Raw genomic sequence first — 23,825 nt, 5'->3', positions numbered from 1 at the left:
GTGAGATTGTTGTGGAGTGGATATGGAAGTTGTGTAGATTGGCTTGGGAAGAGGGAAGGGTTCCAGAGGACTGGAAATCAGGTATAATTGTTCCTCTGTACAAAGGAAAAGGGGAGAGAGAAGTATGTGGTAACCATAGAGGTATTTGCCTTCTTAGTGTGACTGGTAAAATATATGGTAGAATACTCATTGATAGGGTTGGGCATATGACAGAGGAGCTAGTTGGAGAAGAACAAGGGGGATTTAGGAAGGGAAAAGGGTGTGTAGATCAGATATTTGTTCTAAGATGTTTAGTGGAGAAGTATCTAGAGAAGGGAAGGAAAGTGTACGCTGCCTTCATGGACTTGGAGAAAGCTTATGACAGAATAGATAGGAAAGGTATGTGGAAGGTATTAAGAATATATGGAGTGGAGGGGAAATTGTTGAGTGCTGTGAAGAGTATGTACGAGGGAGCTAGGGCTACGGTGCGAGTGGATGGTGAGCTGAGTGAGTTCTTTGATCTCAATGTGGGACTGAAACAGGGGTGTGTAATGTCTCCATGGCTGTTTAATATATATATGGATGGGGTCGTAAAGGAGGTACAAGGTAGGGCAGTGGATGTGGGGGTGGCCCTAATGAATGAGGGTGAGATTTGGAAGCTTCTGGTGTTGCTGTTTGCTGATGATACAGTATTGTTGAGTGAAGATGAATGGGAGTTGCAAGGTTTGGTGAATGAATTTGGGACAGTGTGTAGGAGGAGGAAGCTGAAAGTTAATGTAAACAAAAGTAAAGTTATGGTGTTTGAGAGGAATGAAGTCACAGAGTGTGCAATGAGATTGGATGGTGAGGATATGGAGAATGTGAGTGCATTCAAGTACTTGGGTAGTGTGATGAGTAAGGATGGAACTTTGGGGGATGAAGTACGTGAAAGGGTACAGCAGGGAAGGAAGGTTGTTGGCACACTGAAAGCAGTGATGAGAAATAGGGAGGTGAGTATGGAAGTTAAGAAGTCACTGCATGATGGTATTGTGATCCCTACCCTGACGTATGGAAGCGAGGCGTGGACTTTCCAAGAGGGGAACAAGTCAAGAGTGAGAGCAGTGGAAATGAGTTACTTGAGAGGAGCATGTGGAGTGACATGGAGGGACAGGTTGACGAATGAAGAAGTGAAGGAACGTCGTGGGGTAGATGTGGATGTGGTTGAAAAGATTAGGAGAAATACACTGAGGTGGTTTGGACATGTGGAGAGGATGGAGAATGAAAGACTGACTAAGAGGGTGTATGTAGGTGAGGTGGAGGGAGGGAGAGGGAGGGGTAGACCGAGGATGAGGTGGAGGGATGGAGTTGAGAGGTATATGAGGGAGGGGGGGGTGAGTTGGGGGGAGGGGAGTCAAATGGTGGGTGACAGAGTGACTTGGAGGCGTTTTGTTTGCGGCCACCCTTGCGGGATTAGGGCGTCGGGCTATAGATAGATAGATAGAGATTACTGGTTGCCCTGTTATTTTCACAGAGTCAACTTGTCATGCCTGGAAAGTACTGCTCAAGTGATGAGAAGATCCGTGTTATTGCATGGTGGCAGGATAACGTACCTATCAACATGGTTTGTGAATGTACTGGATGCTCAATGTTGACCGTCATGAAGATTCTCGCTGCAGCATGCGGCCTACCACCTGATGTTGTACCAGAGCACAAGCACGGCGGTGGAAAGAAGAGGACGACTTCCAGAGATACAGATACGTTTCTGAAGAGGGAAGTAATCAAGAATCCTCGACTGACAGCAGCAGAATTGAAGAGAATGCATCCCCAGCTGTTAAAAGACGTCTCAATTCGAACTATCCAACACCGCTTGCAGAAGGAGCTGGGTTTGCCAAGCCGCACCGTAACTGAGAAATCACTTCTCACTGACTGCATGAAGAAGCAGCACATTCAGTTTGCCAAGAAGTATGCACACTGGACATTGGATGAGCGGAGAAAAGTTATGTTTTCCGATAAAAGCACATTTCAAGTGTTACAGGTGCATTCTGCCAAAGTTCGTCGCCCTACCTCCTGTAGTTAATATGACCCTGCTTACACGGTGCCAACTGTTAAGCACCAACAATCAGTAATGGAATGGGGGTGTTTTTCAAGTGAAATGGGAAGGGGAGGCCACTACTTTCTTCCTAAGAACTTGATGATGAATGGTGGTTGGTACATTCAAATTATGAAAGATCATTTGTTAAACTTTTTTGCTATTCATGGGTGCGACTTTTTCAAGGATGATTCAGCTCCATGTCACAAGTCAAGAAAGGTGACAAAATGGCTTCAGGATAATCAGACTGAGGTCCTCGACTGGCCTGACAACAGCTCGGATCTAAATCCAATAGAAAACTGCTGAGAAAAGTTGAACAAAATCGTAGCAGAGAAGATGACACCCAAATTGGACAACCTCAAGACTGAACTGACAAATGTTTGGTGCAAAGAAATGTCCTTAGATTACTTTAGAGATTTAAGTGATTCCATGCCGAAACGCATCCAGATTCCATGCCAAAACGCATCCAAGTGGCCCTGAAAAACAAGGGAAATATGATTTCATATTAATGAATGGCATTTCATGAACAAACATTGTGATATACTATGATTTCCGTGTTTTTTAATACCTTGTGGGGGGAGGTCTTAAGCCAATTTGTGGTATCTGTGTATATATATATATATATATATATATATATATATATATATATATATATATATATATATGTATAATATATATATATATATATATATATATATATATATATAATATATAATATATATATATATATATATATATATATATATATATATATATATATATATATATATATATGTGACGCTGAGTGGAATAACCTCTCTTGCGCCAAATATAAAAAATGGGAAAAAAACGCTGTTGAGGTTTGCTTACTTTCAAAATGTCATATCTTTTCAACCGATAAAAATATTCTGGTGAATTTTTTTTTTAAATGTAGCCGAAAACATCTGCTTGCATGTTAGAGTATGTAAATCAATGGCATTTTGAAAGAACAATACATTAACAGCATCTTTCTCCTCTTGCATGACAAAAATGAACTGCATTTTCCCCAAAATGTGTTATCGCAAGCCAATTTTACGATGTATGCATGTACTTTCACAATGTCCATTAATATAGCACAAAACCAGCACAAAAAATAAAATATAGCTAAGAAAATCTGTTCGTACTATGCAGCTGCCCATACCACACTGCTGACCTTGAACACTCATAGCTATGTTTCTCTCCCACAATATTATTATTCTAAAACCATAATAAAAATTAATGTACAATATTATCACAATAATAACACTTACGTCCTCAAAAATATTGGATTTAAAGAATGGCCAGCAACTCAGCGCATGGTGGCCTGTGGTGCTTGAGTGGTTATTACTAGCATTCTGGGACTTCTCCCACATGGAGCTGAAACTAGATGTGTGTCTTAACGTGAATGCATAAGAAAAATCGACCTTAACACCAGTGGAATAACTAAGCCTGATGCTGGTTTCCATGGTTGAGGACCTGGAGAAGACAATGTTAAGCCACAACGATTTTCTGACTGGATTATTCAGGAAACAACGGACCTATTGTCCACCAAGAACAGTATAACCACCTTCATGTGTAGCACGGTCAGTCAGTACCCTCTATAAAATGGTATTTTCACCCTTATTGGGGGCAATACCTACCCCTGGGGGTAGAGGGGTTTCAAGAATACTCCCCCAGTATCCCTGCTTGTCGTACGAGGCGACTGAAAGGGTTGGTGGTGGGTTAGTGCCCCACCCCGCAAACAGAACTAAAAAAGCGAATAAAGCGCCTCGGACCAGGACGGACCATACGTTGACAACAAAGGAATGGACAAAGGACATTCTGAGAGTGGGAACATGGAATCTGAGAGGAGTGAATGATGAAGTGAAAGAGAGAGAGATTGTTCAGGTGCTTGAGGATGCAAGAGTGGATATATGTGGATTGACTGAAACTAAATGGCAAGGTGAAAGGGTGAGAGAATGGGAATGTGGTTTAGGTATATGTGCGGGAGTTAATGAGAATAAGAGGGGAAGAGAGGGAGTATGTCTGATGAGAAGCAAGAAGTGGAAGGAGAATATAAGAGAGTAAGGAACAGTGGGTGCAAGGATTGTATGGGTGAGGATGAAAGTAGGTATACAAGTGTGGGAGATTGTATGTGTGTATGCTCCAACAGAGGATCGAGTGGCAAGAGTTTTGGGCGAGAGTAGAAGCATGTATGGACAAATTTGAGAGGAGCGAGACAGTGCTTTTGATTGGAGACATGAATGGCAACATTGGGAATGTACGAGTGGATGGAGTGGTCGGTCAGTGGGGTGTGCCAGCTGACACAGATGGGAATGGTAGTGCTTTGGTGGACATCTGTGCTGGTAAGGGGTTGGCAATAGCCAACACCTACTTTCGACAAAAGATGATCCACTGGTATACATGGAGAGTAATGAGGAGGATGGATGGTGAACTTGTTGAACGAAAGGCAATGATAGACTACGTATGTGTGGATGAGCGAATGAGAAGACAAGTGTTGGATGCAAGAGTGTGGAGAAGGTGGGGGAATCGAGTCTCGGACCATCACTTAGTGATGGCCAAGGTAAAGCTGCAAAGAAAATGGTTGAGGAGATGAAGGAGAAGACAGGAGGAAACAGCTCCCTTGAGAAGAGTGGAGAATTTGCAAGATAGTGAGAGAATGGCAGAGTATAACAGCATAGTGGAAGAAAGATTGGGAAGGTATGAGCTAGAGCAGATGGAAGGGGGGGAAGACATATGTAAGATATTTACAGAAGAGATAGGCGCAGCGTGTGAGGTGGTTTGTGGAGTGAGGAGGAGATGCAAGGGTGTGCAAGGGACAGCATGGTGGAATGATGAGGTGAAACGAGCTGTGGAACAAAAGAAGAAGGCATATAGTGAATGGTTAACGAGTAGAGGTAGGGGAGAAAATGAGAGAGAGAAGACAGAGGTATATGTGAGTAGGAGAAGGGAGGTGAAGAGACTGGTGAAGGAGAGTAAGAAGAAAGTGGATGAAGAGTTTGGGAGGAATCTGAGTATGAAATGGAGGGAGAGTAAGAAATTGTTTGGAAGGATGTAAAGAAAGTAAGGTAGTGTGAAAGGGGAAATAGTAGGGGAGTGAAAGATAGGAATAATAGATTGTTGGTGGAGAAGAAAGAGAAATTGAGGAGATGGAAGGAGCACTTTGAGGATTTGTTGAATGTAGAGAGTGAGAGCAGTGTGAGTATAAGTGGTTGGGGAATGGCTGGGAGAAGAAGAGATGAGAGGAGAGGAGGGAGGTAGAGATCAGTAGGGCAGAAGTAGTGGAAGCAATGAAGATCAAGTTGGGGAAGGCCCCAGGAATTGATGGAGTGCGTGGTGAAATGCTTAGGTATGGGGGTGAGATTGTTGTGGAGTGGATATGGATGTTGTGTAGATTGGCTTGGGAAGAGGGAAGGGTTCCAGAGGACTGGAAATCAGGTATAATTGTTCCTTTATATAAAGGAAAAGGGGAGAGAGAAGTATGTGGTAACCACAGGGGTATATGCCTTCTTAGTGTGACTGGTAAAATATATGGCAGAATACTCAATGATAGGGTTAGGCATATGACACAGGAGCTAGTTGCAGAAGAACAAGGGGGATTTAGGAAGGGAAAAGGGTGTGTAGATCAGATTTTGTTCTAAGATGTTTAGTGGAGAAGTATCTAGAGAAGGGAAAGAAAGTGTATGCTGCCTTCATGGACTTGGAGAAAGCTTATGACAGAATAGATAAGCAAGGTATGTGGAAGGTATTAAGAATATATGGAGTGGATGACAAATTGCTGAATGCAGTGAAGAGTATGTACGAAGGAGCTAGGGCTACGGTGCGAGTGGATGGTGAGCTGAATGAGTTCTTTGATCTCAGTGTGGGACTGAAACAGGGTTGTCTGATGTCTCCATGGCTGTTTAATATATACATGGATGGGGTTGTAAAGGACGTGCAAGGTAGGGCACTGGATGTGGGGGTGGCTCTAATAAATGAGGGTGAGATTTGGAAGATTCCGGTGTTGCTATTTGCTGATGATACAGTATTGCTGAGTGAAGATGAATGGGAGTTGCAAGGTTTGGTGAATGAATTTGGGACAGTGTGTAGGAGGAGGACTCCTAAAGTTAATGTAAACAAAAGTAAAGTTATGGTGTTTGAGAGGAATGAAGTCACAGAATGTACAGTGAGGTTCAATGGTGAGGAGATGGAGAGTGTGAGTGCATTCAAGTATTTGGGTAGTGTGATGAGTAAGGATGGAACTTTGTGGGATGAAGTGCATGAAAGGAAGGTTGTTGGTTCACTGAAAGCAGTGATGAGAAATAGGGAGGTGAGTATGGAAGTTAAGAGGTCACTGCATGGTAGTATTGTGATCCCTACCCTGACGTATGGAAGCGAGGCGTGGACCTTGCAAGAGGGGAACAAGTCAAGAGTGAGAGCAGTGGAAATGAGTTACTTGAGAGGAGCATGTGGAGTGACATGGAGGGACAGGTTGATGAATGAAGAAGTGAAGGAATGTTGTGGGGTGGATGTGGATGTGGTTGAGAAGATTAGGAGAAATACACTGAGGTGGTTTAGACATGTGGAGAGAATGGAGAATGAAAGACCGATTAAGAGGGTGTATGTAGGTGAGGTGGAGGGAGGGAGAGGGAGGGGTAGACCGAGGATGAGGTGGAGGGATGGGGTTGAGAGGTATATGAGGGAGGGGGGGGTGAGTTGGGGGGAAGGTAGTCAAATGGTGGGTGACAGAGCAACTTGGAGGCGTTTTGTCTGCGGCCACTGTTTGCGGGATTAGGGTGTCAGGCTACAGATAGATAGATAGACTAGTAGATGAGGGTTTGGGGAATACATTGGTGTACTTAACTCCAAATTGGTTGCTGTGGCGGACAAGAGGTTATTCCACTCAGCGCCTCATATACAGTACAGTATATATATATATATATATTGCATTATTTGCATTTATATACAAAATGTATATATATATATATATATATGTATATATATGTATATATATACATATATATATGTATATATATATATATATATATATATATATATATATATATATATATATATATATATAAATATACATACAGTATATATAGCATTATTTCGTTTTCGTTTTTAAAGGCTCCAACATGCTTGCATGTGTCAGCCTTGGTCACCTAATGGCAGCTCTCCTCGCTGCACGATCCATTGCAGCCTCCCTGTTCAGTCCCTTAACCCTGAGGTCACACTTAATGACCTCGTCCCATGTCTTTCTCGGTCTACCCCTCATAACCCCACCCCCAATATTAACACTTCTCACCTTCCTCACCCAACTATCATCCCCCATCCTCTCCACATGTCCAAACCATCTCAATCTACCTCTCCTCATCACAACACCAATACACTCCAGTCCCATACTACCTCTCAACTCTTCCATCGTAAACCCAGCCCCTCCAGGCCTTAGACGCAGGGACACACTGTACATCCACCTAATCATTGTCATTTCTGTACGTCTGAGCCGGCGAATATCTTCCTCCTTCACTGCCCAGGTCTCACTACCATACAGCATTACACTCCTAACACATGCTGCATACAAAGACCCCTTAGCACGTAGGGAGAGTCCTCTCAATGTCAGGAGAGGCAAGAGCTCCCTGAACTTCTTCCAATCACTTCTCACACTAGCCACAGAGCTAGCTCCAGCCCCACCTCCAGCACACAACATGTCTCCCAAATAACAAAACTCTTCCACACACTCAAGAGATTCACCAGCAAGTTCAATCCTTTCACGTCTGACAATCTCAACCTGCTCACCCCGACACGCCATACACACAAAATCAGCATTATCTCGCAGTCTACCTCTGATACCATTACATCTCTTATGCACCCATTTATCACACACACCGCACAAGATGGAATTACTTCCCACGCCCTTGTGGCAAACTGCACATGGCCACTCTCCCTCGTCTTTGACAGTACCGCCACCAACCCTAGATATCATCACTTTTGTTTTATCTGCATTTACCCTTAAAGCCTTGTGCCCCATACCATCTCTCCACTTCCTAAACCTTTCCTCCGCCTCCCTTTCGTTCTCTGCAATCAACACCAAATCATCAGCATACAACAACTCCCACGGGAGTCCATTTCTAAAGTCACGTGAAAGGGCTTCAAGTACCATGATAAACAACATGGGACTCAAGACTGACCCCTGATGGACACCAACATTCACGGAAAACTCATCACTCAAATCTCCATTCACTCTTACCTGGCTGTGAGCACCCACATACATAGCCATAACCACCCTAACCTGCCACTCCTCCAAGCCAAGCTTTCTCATTGCCCACTTCACCACCTCTCTAGGGACTCTGTCAAAGGCCTTTTCCAAATCAACAAAAACAAAATAAAGATCCCTGCTCCTACCAACATATTTTTCCTGAAGCCGTCGAACAATGAATATAGCATCAGTGGTGCCCCTACCTGGCATAAACCCAAACTGCATCTCATCAATATTCAATCTTTCTCCAATCATACCTTCTAAAGCTCTCTCCATTACCTTCATTATCTGATCTAAAAGCTTTATACCTCTATAATTTCCTCTTTCCAGGGCATCACCCTTCCCTTTATACACATTTACAATTACACTCTTCAGCCAATCATCTGGGACAACACACTCATAAATAATCCTATTTATCAGGTCAGTGACTAAACTCACCCCTATGTCGCCTGAGGCCTTCAACATTTCGGCAGTCAACCCAGACACACTTGCCGCCTTCCCCACCCTCATCCTGCCTACTGCCTCACTCACAGTAGCATCATCAATCAAAGGCCAAGGGCCAGACACTGGATCTGCTGGCTCCAAACCTTCCCTGTCCCAGCCAAACTCCTCATTCAACAACCGGTTATAATGCTCTCTCCATGCATCTTTAATATCCTCACTGTTCACCACTACCCTTCCTTCATCATTCTTCACACACTGCTCACCTATAATATCCCGATTATCCCTCTTCACTTGACCTGCCACCCTAAATATCATATTTTTCCTTTCCCATGATTTAGGTTATCAAGTAAAAGTCTCTGTGACTCAGACTTTGCCCTGTATACCTCTCTTCTAGCCCTATGCTTGGCAGCCAAATATTCCTCTTTGCTACCACCCTTCTTCCATTCCCAGAAAAGCCTTCTTTTCTCCTTAACTGCAGCTTCTACACCCTCATCCCACCACCAGGTTACTTTATGTCTTAGTGGTCCTCTTGTCCAACCGCATGTTACATCAGTAACTCTCAAGAAATTGTTCTTGAGGGCTCTGTACTGTTCATTAACGCCTCTGTCTACAGCTCCCTGTTCAGCCACCACTCTCCTCAACTCGCTATAGAAGGTATCCCTTACTACTTGGTTTTTCAGCTTCCATATTTTCCTCCTAGGTACATAAGTCCTCTTTTTCATCAATTGTTCTTTAAGCACCATATCACAAATCAATAGTTTGTGCTGCTGCACACACTCCTCACTTCCTATAACTTTAACATCCCTCACTAACCTCGTATCGGCCCTCCTAACCAGAAAATAATCTATCTGACTGCTATTTCCCCCAGACTCATACGTAATTAACCTACTGTCTCTTTTCCTAAAATATGTGTTGCACACAATCATGTCCGTTGCCTCCCCAAACTCGTGTATCCTTTCCCCTTCTGCATTCCTTAGACCATACGCACATCCCCCATGCACTCCTTCATAACCTTGTGCTGCTTCACCTACATGACCATTTAAGTCCCTCCCAAAATCACTATCTCATCATCCCGCATACCACCCACTACACATATTAAATCGTCCCAAAATCTATCTTTCTCTGCTTCATCCAATCCTGCCTGTGGAGCATATGCCGATATAATCGCAGCTATCTTTCTACCCAATAGAATTTTCACTACCAATATCCTATTGCTTACTCTCAAAACATTCATAACATATTCCACCCATTTCTCCACAACCATCACACCAACACCTCCATATCCGTCAGTCCCCCCCTGCCAAAACAACTTATAGCAACAGTCCTTCCCAACAATCTTTCTGGCAGATCCACCCCTGTACCGGACTTCCTGCAAACACGCCACATCCACCCACCTCCTACGGAATGCCTCAACGACTTCCCCTGCTCTTCCCCTCAAACTTCCCACATTCCATAAACCCACCGTCATCCCCATGGGTGATTTACTGTCCTCAGGCTTGCTTTGAAACTTATTTTGTTTTGTCATCTTCAGTATTAATGAAGGGGGACAGACATGGCACAGGTCCCACTCACTGCACAGTCCCAGGTCCAGGCAATGGATCTGGGAACCCTAGCCCACCAGCTTACCAGTGGCTGTGGTAGTGGCCTCGGGGCACCCTGCCAGGACAGCTGCAGGGACACCCTCCAAGCATGCCTTGGCACTGCAACTATCCCGTCATTATACACCCACTGATAGGGCAGCCTCCTGGGGTGCTACTCCCAGGTTCGGGCCCCTCTCTACTAGGCAGAAGGAGCAGCCTGGGAACCGCAATGCCCTGTACCCTCTAGCACAGGCCCGAGCCCCATCTCGCCCTGGATCCACGATCTATGCCGGCGGATCCCCCGCCACGCCTCCCCCCAGAAGTCCGCCACTAGGTAGCGGGGGCAAAGTTTTCTGGCCGCATGCCCTTGCTGGCGCCAACCCCTGTAACGTAGTGAGATACGTTGTGTGAAATGTAAAGTGCATGTGGTGTAGTGCATAGATAGAGGAAATGTTTGGGAGAGTATGCTGGTCTACTCTCCATGTTACTGTCACACTGAAAAGGTCAGCAAAGGGGGATGGTTAGATAGCTAGTGAAACAGGAGCTCCAGCTCTCCTTATCACCAGCATTCTCATTTCCCTCGGGAGTACTACCCTGTTCGGCCCATGCTACGGCCTCCTCCTACCTGCCTCATATACAATATATATATATTGCATTATGTGCATTTATATACAATATATATATATATATATATTGCATTATGTGCATTTATATACAATATATATATATATATATATAGCATTATGTGCATTTATATAAAATATATATATACAGGGTGTCCCTGGAGTTATGCCAAAAACTTTGAGAAATGACAGATCAGGGAATTCTAAGCAAAAAATGTTATATGAACATGTGTCCAAATCTCAACCATTACGGAGCTACAATTACTGATGACCTTATGGGCGAAAATGGTCTCCTTCACCCCATAAGGTCATCAGTAACTGTAGCTCCGTAATGGTTGGGATTGGAACACATGTTCATATAACATTTTTTCCTTAGAATTCCCTCCTCTATCATTTCCCAAAGTTTTTGACTTAACCCCCGGGACACACTGTATATATATACAGTATATATATATATATATATATATATATATATATATATATATATATATATATATATATATATATATATATACTGGCATACATATATAGATAGACAGATAGATATAATAATATATATATATATATATATATATATATATATATATATTTATAAATAGATAGATAGATAGATACATAGATAGATACAATAATATATACTGTATATATATATATATATATATATATATATATATATATATATATATATATTGTATATATACTGTATATATATATACCGTATATACTGTACATACATATGCTGTAGGTAGGGGTTCCTTCAGATATGAAAAACTGTTTCAGGAGTATCTCCAATGTATAAAGGTTGGGAATCACTGCCTTACAAAGTCTATCAGGTGGCCAAGATACACGTGAAATTTTAAGCTATCATTCCAAATGAACACTTTCGGATAAAGTTTAACAAGTACAGTACACTCAAACCTCGATTTAAGGGACTAAATGAGGAATCAACTTGTCCCTTACTTGAAAATGTCCATTGTTTTACCACAAATAAGGACAATTTTATTATGAAATGCAATGACTGTTTCACTTATCTTACTTATTTAGATGATTATGAATATTAGTTTATGGGTACTGTATAAAGAAACAAATTAATGTGTATTACCTAGACATTATCATTTTTGAATGGTCTTGTCCGTTTGTCAGGTAGAATATGGAGTCCCTTAAATCCGAAATCCCTTAAATGAAGGTCCCTTATTTCGAGAAGATGAGTGTACTTTGATTTTTTCCATATGTTCAGGCAAACTAAAGTAAACTGTGTCATTACTGCATTACTGTATTTATATAAACGATATCAGAATTCCAGTGCAATATACCATATTCCAAGAATTTTTATGAGTGACTGGCAGACATGGGGGAGGTTGGGGGGGAGGGCTTGTGGGAACAGCAGTCACCCAAGAGATGTGGGAACTGGGATGTCACACTTCACTAAGCAGACAAATCTTCAGATTTGCTTGAGAATGTGTTGCTGCTCCATCAGTTTACATTATACTTTCTACTTATGCATCAAAGATAAGCTTTCCTTTTCTTTTTAGTTTCGATTATCTACAGTTACAACACCTGTGACATGATATGGGCTGCTGAATAATTAAGAGAGACAAGTGACATACAGCTTCTTCATCTGCATCTAACAGTCATTCATCAAAATTCATAAAATATATCATGTTTCATCAGAATCCTGATACAGTATCTTAATATGTTAGACTTTACATAATATGGCAGTAATGACATAACCTACCTTAATTTGCCTGAATATGGGGGAAAAAAATCTAGGTACTTGTAAAACTTTGTTCAAAAGTGTTGATTTGGCACGAGTACTGAAAATTTCACATGTATCTACTGTATACCATCTGATAGGGTTTGTAAGGCCTCGTTTTAAACAACTCTATGCAAATAACTATGTATGTACAGTAGACAGTTTGTTTGAGAAATCTTATCATCAAACAGTTATTGTAATGCTTATAATAAAAATAATCTAAACTAATGAATGCACTCAGACAACCAAGCAGCTGGCAGCTATCAAAAACTTAAGGTTTCTTCTCCTCTCAGAAGAATATGAATAGGCTATACCTTTCCTTCAACATTCTTCACACACAGTCCACCCATGATATCCCTGTCTTCCCTCTTCATCTGACTAGCTGCCTTAAATACAATATTCTTATTTTCAATGCTATTTAGATTATCCAGTAAAAGTCTCTGAGACTCAGATTTTGCCCTGTATACCTCTTTTCTAGCCCTACACTTGGCAGCTAATCATTCCTCTTTGTTACCACCCCTTTTCATTCCTGGAAAAGCCTCCTTTTCTCCTTAACTGCAGCTTCTACACCCTCATCCCACCATCATTTTACCTTATGTCTTGGGGGTCCCTTTTCCATTCACAAACTGAATAAGTGACTCTGAGGAGATTGCTCTTGAGAGCTCGGTACTGTTCATTAACATTTCTGTCAACAGTTCCCTGTTCAGCCACCACTCTACTCATCTCGCTAAAGAAGGCATCCCTTCCTGCTTTGTTTTTCAACTTCCATATTTTCCTCATAGATGCATAGGTCCTCTGCTCCTTATGCACCATGTCACATATCAGTAATCTGCATTGCTGCACACACTCATCACTCTCTATAACTTTAATATCCCTCACCAACCTCCTATCAAGCCCTCCTGCCCAGGAAACAGTAAATCTGGTTACTATTTCCCCCAAGACTCATACGTAATCAATCTACTCTCTCTTTTCCTGAAATGTGTTTTGCACACAGTCACGTTCATTGCCTCCCTAAATTCATGTATCAATTACCCTTCCACATTTACCATACAATATGCGTATCCCCCATGTGCCCCTTCATATCCTGGAACTGCTTCACCCACATGACCACATAAGTCCCCTCTCAAACCTACAGTCTCATCATCCCCCATACCACTTCCTACAAGTATCAAGCAGTCCCAGAATCTACATCATCCAAGCCAGCCTGTGGAGCATACATCAATATAAATGAACTCATAGGCCTACCGAACAAAATTTTCATTGCCATAATCCTTTCGTTCATCGTTACATTCATAACATATTCCACCTATTTTTCCTTAACTGACACACTCACACCACCATATCCATCAGCACTTCCTTGCCAAAATAGCTTATTCCTACAATCCCTCTTGGCAATCATTTTGGCTGATCCTTCCATGCACCTAACTTCTTGTATACTCCCTACATCCACCTACCTCCTACTTATTGCTTTAACTACTTACCCTCTCTACCCCTCAAACTACCCACATTCCAAGATCCCACTCTGATCCAAATGGGCAATTTGTTTCCTCAAAGCTTGTGCTTTTTCTCATTTTTTTTATATCAAAATAAATAAAATAAAGGGGAGAGACAGACCACAGGCTCTGCCCACCTGCATAGTCCAAAGTCCAGGCATGGGACCTGGGACCCACAGCCCACCAGTCATAACTGCTGGCTGTGGCAGTGGCCTCAGGGCACCCTGCCTGGACAGCTGCAGGGACACACTCCAAACACACCTTGGCACTGCAACTATCCTGCCATTATGCACCCACTGATAGGAGAGCCTCTTTTGTGTGCCCAATGATGTTCTTAGATGTTTTATGTGCATTACAAGGAATGTCAGGCATAATCAGGAGAAGGCAGAAATTTTTCAAGAGGGTCAGAGGGGGGGACTTTGGGAAAATTTTGAGATTCACCATATCAATTAGCCATATAACATTGGTTTCAGTTAGATGATTTGTGTGTTTTGATTTGCACGGTAAAATTCCCAGATATATTAGCTGTGCAAATTGAAGTTTTACTGTAAAGAATAATTGTCAAAAGAAGAAAATTCTCCGTTTCTCCTCTCCTACCCTCTTCACCCAAGTATTCATTAACCTCAGTCTACTGTCTCACCTGCTGTTGTAATGGACTTAAAGCATGACTTCTGGTCAATGCGTGGCCAAAGGACGAACTTGGCTTGTGGACGGGAATGCCTTAGTGTCAGTAAACAAAGAGTAAGTGTCATTCCTGTTGCCATGGGAATCACTAGGCATGCTGCTGTTTTCTGAACACCTGCAAAACAAATATATAAAATACATAAATTGCTTTAGGCTAACATGTAGAGAAAGCTTGAAGAAAAACATATACTGCACTCATAATAATCATCCTCATTACCTCCACTGCCTTGTTGCCTCCAGGAAACTCCTTAACAATGGAAAGCCATAACAAAACTGTGTCAAAGCTACCTTATCCTCATATGTTCACCTCATTCTCAGTCAACCCTCTTCCTTCACATTTTCACTTCACTACTGTCTCCTTTTCTTTAACACCTAACCGCCGGATGTCGGTATGGACCAATGCAAATGAGGTGGCATGAGGCTGCCGGGTGTCAGTAGGGACCACAATTGTTTTTGCACCACAGTTTAAAGTGGCCACCACTTGATCTCATCACCAAAAACTAGGGAGATACTCCTGTCAGACAAGAGAAGCATACCTCAGTTGTCTCTGTGACTATGCCAGGTGTAAGACGATGTTTTCTTGACCCTTCTCGTCCAATTGCGTTCCTGCCTCACGTGGACTTTTGCCTCATCTACCCCTGCCAAACCTCTTTCCAAGGATACTAGGAATGCCATAGGGCATGCCTTGAATGCCACTGTGACTAGTTTATCTAGTAATGGAGAAGCTAACATGTTGAGAGCAAAGCCAAAATTAGGGCCACGTGCACACGCACGAATACATCCTGCCTCACGCGCAAAAAATTACTCCTCTTCATCATGTCATTACTCATCAATTGCAACGACCTACAAACCTGGGGACACTTTCATTTGCAAGGAGTTGGTGATTAATATGATCTTTAATTTGTTTCCCTAACTATCTATAGTTTCAGGGAAATTAAGGTATGAAAATAGGCTATTTTTGGAAAAATGCTGATAATGAGAGAACGGCCATGCTATAATTAGCTTGATGTTTAGGGGTTAACACACTTTTTCTTCTAACGGCAAACTACATGGATTCTTTGAATGTGTCCCTGCCATTTAAAATCAATAATTTTCCCACATTCCAAAACACCATTACCTTACTCCTGAAGCTCTCTCTGCCTTACCATGGATCTCATATGAGGCGCTCCGAGCCAGAGAGGCAACCATGCATTTTGCTTATTTGCTTTGACATCTAATTACCAAACTGTTACATACTTTAAACATATCATGTTTACAACTATTTTAATTGTCTTGGCTAGCACTTTCAAGCTAAACAATAAAATGCATATAAGTATAATTTTACCACTGTATAATTAGCCATGTCAAAGTTTAACAACTAATTACCGAAAATAAGCAAAATGCACGGTCGCCACTCTGGCTCGGAGCGCCTCATACAAGGTTCAATCACTTATGCTATCTATCCTGTATATTCTTAGTATGGTATTGAAAAGAGTCCTTTCTACAGCCTATGGCCTTGCAAGTTCTTTGGTATCCAACAAATATGGTGAAATATCCACTAATGGCTGGGATCTAACTGGACATCATCATCATCTTCATCATTATCATCATCAATCATTATCATCACCCATCATCATCAGTCAAGATCATCATCACCATCATCATCATCAATCATCAATAATCATCATCATCATCATCAATCATCATTATCAATTATCATCATCATCACCATCCCCAGCCCTCCTCCTCCTCATCATCAATTATCACCACCATCATCATCATTAATCATCATTATTATCATCATCACTGTCATCATCATCATCATCATCAATCATCACCATCATTGTCATCATTACCATCATCATCATCATCATCAACTATCACCATTATCATCACTGATCACCATCATCATCACCATTATCCTCCTCCTCCTCCTCAATCATCATCAATCATTATCATCATCATCATCATCATCAATCATCATCATTATCTTTGTCATTGTTGTCATCATCATCATTATCTTTGTCGTTGTTGTCATCATCATCATCATCTTTGTCGTTGTTGTCATCATCCACCATCACTACTAATCATCATCAATATCATTAACCATCATCAGTCATCATCATCATCTTCAATCATTACCATTGTCAAAAATAATAGTTGTCGTCATGAATCATCATCGTCATCTTCATCATCAACAACCATCACCATTGTCATTAATTATCATCATTGTCATCATCATCAACAACCATCACCATTGTCATTAATTATCATCATTGTCATCATCATCAATCATCACCAGTCATCATCATCCATCACCATCATCATCAATCATCACCAGTCAACATCATCCATCACCATCATCATCATCAGTCATCACCATTATCATCATCATCATGCTTTTTGTCCCACCTACAGATGGGATTCAGAAAGCAAGGAAGAGGGGAAGAAAATCTACCAATCTATCTATAAACGGACACCTTAATCCCGTAAGGGGTGGCCACAAACAAATCGCCTCCATGTTGCCCTGTCCCCGCCATTTCAATGCCCTGCTCCCAGCTCACACACCCCTCTCTCACATACCTTTCCACATGATGCAGTGATATACTCTCACCATTCAAGCCCCAGAATTTCCATGGGTAAATTTACTTAATCTCTGGAGTGCATTATTAGCCACCCTAGGAGCTTCCCCAGCGCAAAAATTTAAGTGCAGGTTTATTTGACATAACCTGAGCTGTGACCTGAGCCCTCCCCCCATAAATACAGCTGGAGCTGTGAACCACGCTTCATGGGTTAAACAGGCTAAGTACAAAATTCACAATAGGAAGAATGGTCAATATACAGTAATCCCTCATTCATCTGTCAGTGCATTAATCAACATGCCACTATTCATCATCGAAAAAAAAAATCTGGCCAAATTAAAACAATACAGTCTATCCTCGTCTAACACAGTTTTCCCTGACACAAAAATGGTCTAGCACGGTACAACTTTCTGGAAGCACTATCGCTTCTAACACGGACACTGATGAAGCTAACACTGTTTTTTGAACCAGACAGGCAGTGATGAGATGAATCATAGGAGCATTGCCTTGCCAACAGGTGTCATCTACTTCCCAGCCAATCACACTTCAGCTGCTGAACTCCAGGAAGAGGATATCCAATGCCAGCAAGAAGAAGAAGCCATGGATAACATAGATGATGTGAGAAGTGCTATAAGTGCTACTGACTTTGAAATATTTTAACCAGTGTTCTCCCCTCTACCTCCTCTCCGGCATAGCGTGTCTCCTCTTATCTTCCCATAAGGCAAATCAAATGTGGCTTTTAACTGTTATAATACTCTAATTTTTATTTTTAACCATATTAACCCCTAAAACGCGGATCGTCGCATTTGCGACAGTCGGCCCAAAGGACAGAACGGCGGATCGTCGCGTTTGCGATTTGAATTAATTTTGAAAAACCGCGGGCAAGCAGGCTCCAGCTGGTATTGTCTATCAGTACCGTCACCCGTGAGCTACGTTTAGCACACTTGACCTTTGTACTACTGACCTCGGTTGTTGCCAAGTATCATTTTTTTTACCCACCCACGCACCGATGCGCGGCCCTCCCTTGTCGTGCGATATGGCAACGCGCGGACGGCTCATACGTGTCAATCTGCGCCGTCATCTCACAAGCACTTTCTGCTATTGGGAAACGCTTGTTTCCCCAGTTGTCACACTGTGATTTTTTCGCGCGGTTTGCCCCTGATTAGCGTCAGTCCACGCGAATCTTCCACGGTGACACCATGTCCAACTCGAGCTCTTCCGAGTCTGTGCCTTCCAGCCCTCCGAAAAAGGGTTTTGTGACCTCAACCCCCTTCAAAACCTTACCAGGAACTACTAAGGGCCTGAGTGACTCTGCAATAGCCAGTGAACTATTGAAAGCCTCGATGGACTATGGGAGTGACGTCGGTCTGTGGTCAAGCCTGGCAGAGTCTGACACGCAATCAAGTGCAGAGTCTGGGCCAGAAGTGGCTGTTTCTGTGCCTGAAGTGAGTGTGTCAGTGCCTAGCACCTCAGCAGGGAAGGCTCCTGTGAGAAGGGGCCTTGAATATGGGAAGGGGGCAAAGAGAAAAAGGAGTGGTCACCCAAGCTCACTGCCATTGTCCCCTACGCCACGTCACGCCACCGCCAGCCCGCCACGTACTCCCAGCCCCATTCTCTCGTCCTCCTCTTCTGCTGCCCTGTCTCCTGAGTCGTCTGAGTCGCCTTCACCACCTCGAAAGGGAAGTAGACGTTCTACTTTACGTACTAGAGGTTTTTGTAGGCCAAGTGTTCGTGTTGATAGAGCTAGAACTTTGTCCCCTAGTGTAAGGCTAGCTCGTAAGGAAACTCGCACTAGGCAACTCGGCAGTCACGCCACCGCGAGTGACCTTGAACCCTCAGATAATGTCCCCACCACCACCACCACCACTACACCAACACGACCTAGGATAGCCTCTGCCTCACGTACTGTCTCACCGCCTGCCTCACCCACTCCCACACGACCTGCCTCACCCCCCGCCGCCCCCAGCACCTCCCAGCCTAGGCAGGGCACTCTTGATGCCTTCGTGTGGTCAGAGGGATCAGATTTTGTGCCGGAGGATCTGCCCTTTGATGACAGTGGGTGTGGAGTTCAGGCTGACTTCCCTGTCGACGAGGATGGTGAATGCTTGGACTACCTGTTGGCCTTCCTTGACAACGAGGTAATGGAGCAGATTTGTACCGAGACAAACAGGTATGAGGGGCAATCTGCTGCAGTTCGAGAAGGAGAAGGTGAGGCGGCCATGCCATCCACGTCGCGGATGGCAGCATGGGTGCCTCTAACGATCAGGGAACTTTTTGTATTTATTGGGTTGATGTTATTGATGCCCCACAATTGGAAACACAAGCTGGAAGAATACTGGAGTTCCGACGATCTTTGCCCAACACCAATTTTCAATAAATACATGAGCCGCGATCGTTTTAGGCAGCTCATGACTTACCTTCACTTCGCGAACAATGATAAGTCTTCCCAAACTGACCCATTATGGAAAGTGAGGGGAATCCTGAACTTGATCAAGGATAAGTTTACGAGGTTCCTGCGCCCTTTCAAGAAAGTGGTGATTGACGATCCTTGGTTTTGTTCAGGGGCCGTCTTCGGTTTGTGCAGTACATTCCAAGCAAACGGCACCGCTTTGGAATCAAGTTTTTCGTGCTGTGTGACTGCAAGACGGAGTTCATCCTAGACTTTGTCATTTACACCGCCAGCAATGTCGATCTGGACAAGACTGACCCCCTTGGATTCTCTGGTTCTGTGGTGAAAGTGCTTTTGGAAAAGTACTTTGGCGAGAATCATGTCCTGTATACGGACAATTACCATACAGCTCCTAAACTCGCCAAGTACCTTTCTGAACACGGCGTCGGATCCTGTGGCACTGTCAGAAGCAATAGGGCACACTACCCTGCCTTCCCCGAGGCTGAAAAGTCAAAGCGGGGAGACGTGCACCTGAAGAAATCTGACAAGATGCTTGCGATCAGGTGGCATGATAAGAGAGTCGTGAATATGCTCACCACAGTACACAAGTGGGAAATGCTGGCAACAGGGAAGGTCGACAGAAGGACTGGCGAGCCTGTGATGAAGCCTGATGCTGTCATTGACTACAACGTCAATATGCAGCTGGTGGACAAGTCTGATGTGATGATCGGAGAGATTGACTGCCTGAGGAAAAATCGTCGTTGGTACAGGAAGGTGTTCTTGCACTTGATTGATATGTGCATGTTGAACGCCTTCATCCTGTATAAAATCAAGAACAAGAAGCCAGCAAACTACTCTCTCCGAAGATTTTCCAAGACTTGTGTCTACCAGCTGCTTCAGCGTTATGGCCAGGTACTTTCAACAGGTCCCAAACGCCACCCTCAGACACCTCCAGACCGCCTACAGTGTCAGGCCTACCTTCAGCGACACCGCCTGGAGCCACTGCCTGCCACTGCCAAGAGGGGAAAAGCACTGAGGAGGTGTCAAGTGTGCAGCCACACTACCAGGCAGGACAGAACCTTTAGGCGCACCTCCTTGCAGTGCAAAGAGTGCAAAGTTCCCCTCTGTGCTTACCCGTGTTTCTTTGACTACCACAGCCTGACTAGATTTTGAAAATAAGGGTAAGATTCTTTGAAATAATACTGAGAGTGACAGTGATACTAGTGTTTAGTTTTCTTTTACGTGCTGACAGTGACAGCCTGATGAGTGTAAATTAGTGTATGTACTTGTAAAAGCACTGACAGTGACAGTGTTTTTTGGTGTAAATAATTGTACATAGTAATAATATAAGTATTGCGAGTGGCAGTCACTCCAGTGTAAGAAGATGAAAGCATATGTTCCTATTCTATGTTCTGACAGTGACAGTTTGTTGTGTAGAAAATATTATTTTTATAACAATGGACAGTGACACTGATGACAAGGCAAAAAACGGACAGCTACAGTGAAAGTGAGCGATAGAAATGAAGTGCGAGTGGCCGACCGGAGCGAGAATAAAGTGCCTGCCGTAAGGCTGAATAAACTCGCGCCGCGGTGGTCTTCCTCAGTCCCGATCCACAATACTGGCAGTGACAGTGATTTTTATGGCCGTAATAGTGACAAGCGAACGTTTGCGAAGTACTATGATGGAAAATAATGTAGTATACGTGTTTTTTGCCCTGAAAAGCCAAATGTGACAATAGTGACGGGAAGATCGCCACCGCGCTGCATGTCGGCCGTGCGCTCCGTTCATTTTAGCCTTATTTTCAGTGCTTATTGTACAAATACGGATTCCAAACAACCTGTACGTTGTTGTATAAAGTGTACTGTGACAGATTGAGGCTGTGGTAGAAAGAAAACCGGGTTTCTGGAGGTGTGAAAGTGAAGACTTTGTTACCCAACTTTGCAAGTCTTCACATGTCCTTTGGTAGTCCACGAAGGCTCAACATGTGTCTCAGGAGAAAGCTGAATGTAAGTACTATATGCCATAAAAATTTTAATGCTCTAGGGTTAATCTCTGATTTTTGGCAAATATTTTCCCACAGGTACTCAGACCGTTTTCGTTTTCATTTTTAAAGACTCCAACATGCTTGCATGTAAAACGAAAACGAAACGAAAACGAAAACGTACTCAGACCCCGCTACAACCCCGCCACAGCGGGGGGGTCGGGCGTACACAGCCGCGTTTTAGGGGTTAATGCTTTCTAGGAGGTTAAAATTGGAGGTATAAAAAAATTTTGCACCACAAGAAGGGAAAAAGTGGACTTTGGGCAGGGGTGCAGAAGGAAACAGGGGGTTTCAAGAGCCCCTGTAACATGAAATTTCTCTAACATGGTAGGGGTGCGGAAGCAATTAACCGTGTTAGACAAGGACAGACTGTATTCATCTTTGACTGCATTAACTAGCAGCATGCACAGAAACTGAATCTTCCAAATGGAAATTTTCAAACTGCATTACTGCACGTCTATTTTTTCACCATGAATGACTGCATACAGTATCCTGAATGTTGGGTACAGATGCCTTGGATCATACTGCTAGTGTAAAAATATTTGCCAAAAATATGAAATAAGCTGAAAATATTAAACAATGCCCATCAATGAAACTTACGATAGCTGTCCCTCTAATTTAGAACTACAGATGAGGTAAATTCAGTATCTGCAACACACTGAGAGAGAGAAAAAAAGGGGGAATGTATTTTGTATAAACTACCATTTGGAGGTAAGGAGCTATACAGACTCAGAGGAACCTCCAAAATAATGTTAAACAAGAAAAATGTTTCCCGCAGGTTATGGTAATTTCTTGGAAGATAGAAAATATCAGAACGGAAAATAATATTCCTAAATAATCTTCCCCGACATTAGTGAACAGTGAACTGAGTAAGAGGGAAACTTTATTAAGCTACGTTGTTGTTCATCTGGTAGGTCTGGGAGAACTCCTTTCACTTCACTGCCTGTAATTACCCCTTCCTCCACAAAAGATGGGAATGTAATGGTCTCCTTTCCACCTGACAAATTCCTGCACCTGAGATACATCTTTACTCACAACAATACCTGTATTCACTTTTGCCCACCACACTGTACATTTTCTTTCTTTTCTCTTTCCCCCCCCCCCTTCTTCCTCCCTCAATTCACTGACTACACAAATATTGCCTGTCAAAATGCAGTTTTAGTGCACTGCGTCACCTACAATAAAATGTGTATTTATCATGTTTTAATAAAAAAACAATCATGGATCTTCTTACACTTAAAGAAAATCATTACACTCCTAAATCATTAAGTATGGACCATGACTCATATGTAGGGTAGGAAGTGAATTATGCCACTGCATTATAACCAATGTCACTTTTTTTTAAACTCGTTTCTATTATGTCTTATCACTGATATTCACCATCTTTACCCATAACATCATCATCTTGAGAATTTTAACAACACAAGGAACATCAATATTGTATAATCATGAAAAATTACATAAGGGAGGAGGGGAACAAAAACCTTCCCCTCTGCCGAGACAAGTGGGAGGTGGACACATACCACATGGTCAGCTAATTAGCTCTCCCTCACCACTGACAAAGATACTCGCATTGTTAGCATTACTGTATGCTGTATATGGCGATTTTAGCTGTAGCAGTAGTAGTACAGTGGGCTTGCATACTGCATGAGCTCAGAGTGCATGAATTGCATTGTGTGAAAGTGACCAAAAATCATAACCAAAAACCTTGAATACGCGAGATTACCTCACAGAATGCGAGATAGAGGTAAGGAGTGGCTAAAAAATGCAGTTTTCCATTAGTAAGCGACCCCCCCCTCCCACACAACGCGTCCTTCATCACCTGTTGTGATGTCGATGCGCAGAAATTCCAGGGGCATTCTACTGAGCAGCTTGGGGTAGGAGGTGGCAGGCACGCCATTACAGACAAGGCTCGTGCACAGTGAGGATCCGCTCTCTACAATTAACCTGTCGTGTACAACGTGTTGCTTTTTT

General features: G+C 42.9%; 1 protein-coding gene across 3 annotated transcripts in view; it reads right to left on the bottom strand.

Annotated features, from left to right (window-relative positions):
• Positions 1-23,825, bottom strand: part of SecS (Sec synthetase) — a 203,652-nt gene that overhangs the window by 124,776 nt on the left and 55,051 nt on the right. For all 3 annotated transcript variants that reach the window (XM_080268681.1, XM_080268682.1, XM_080268683.1), the window contains one exon: positions 14,816-14,974. In XM_080268681.1, the coding sequence (XP_080124807.1) occupies positions 14,816-14,974 (159 nt within the window). The remainder of the gene's footprint in view (positions 1-14,815; positions 14,975-23,825) is intronic.

Source organism: Coenobita brevimanus, chromosome 29, assembly GCF_032717465.1.
Source record: "Coenobita brevimanus isolate Jiangsu-jjx chromosome 29, ASM3271746v2, whole genome shotgun sequence".
Classification (NCBI taxonomy): domain Eukaryota; kingdom Metazoa; phylum Arthropoda; class Malacostraca; order Decapoda; family Coenobitidae; genus Coenobita; species Coenobita brevimanus.
Note: the sequence above shows the minus strand (reverse complement) of the source record. Positions and strands in the feature narration are given on the sequence as shown.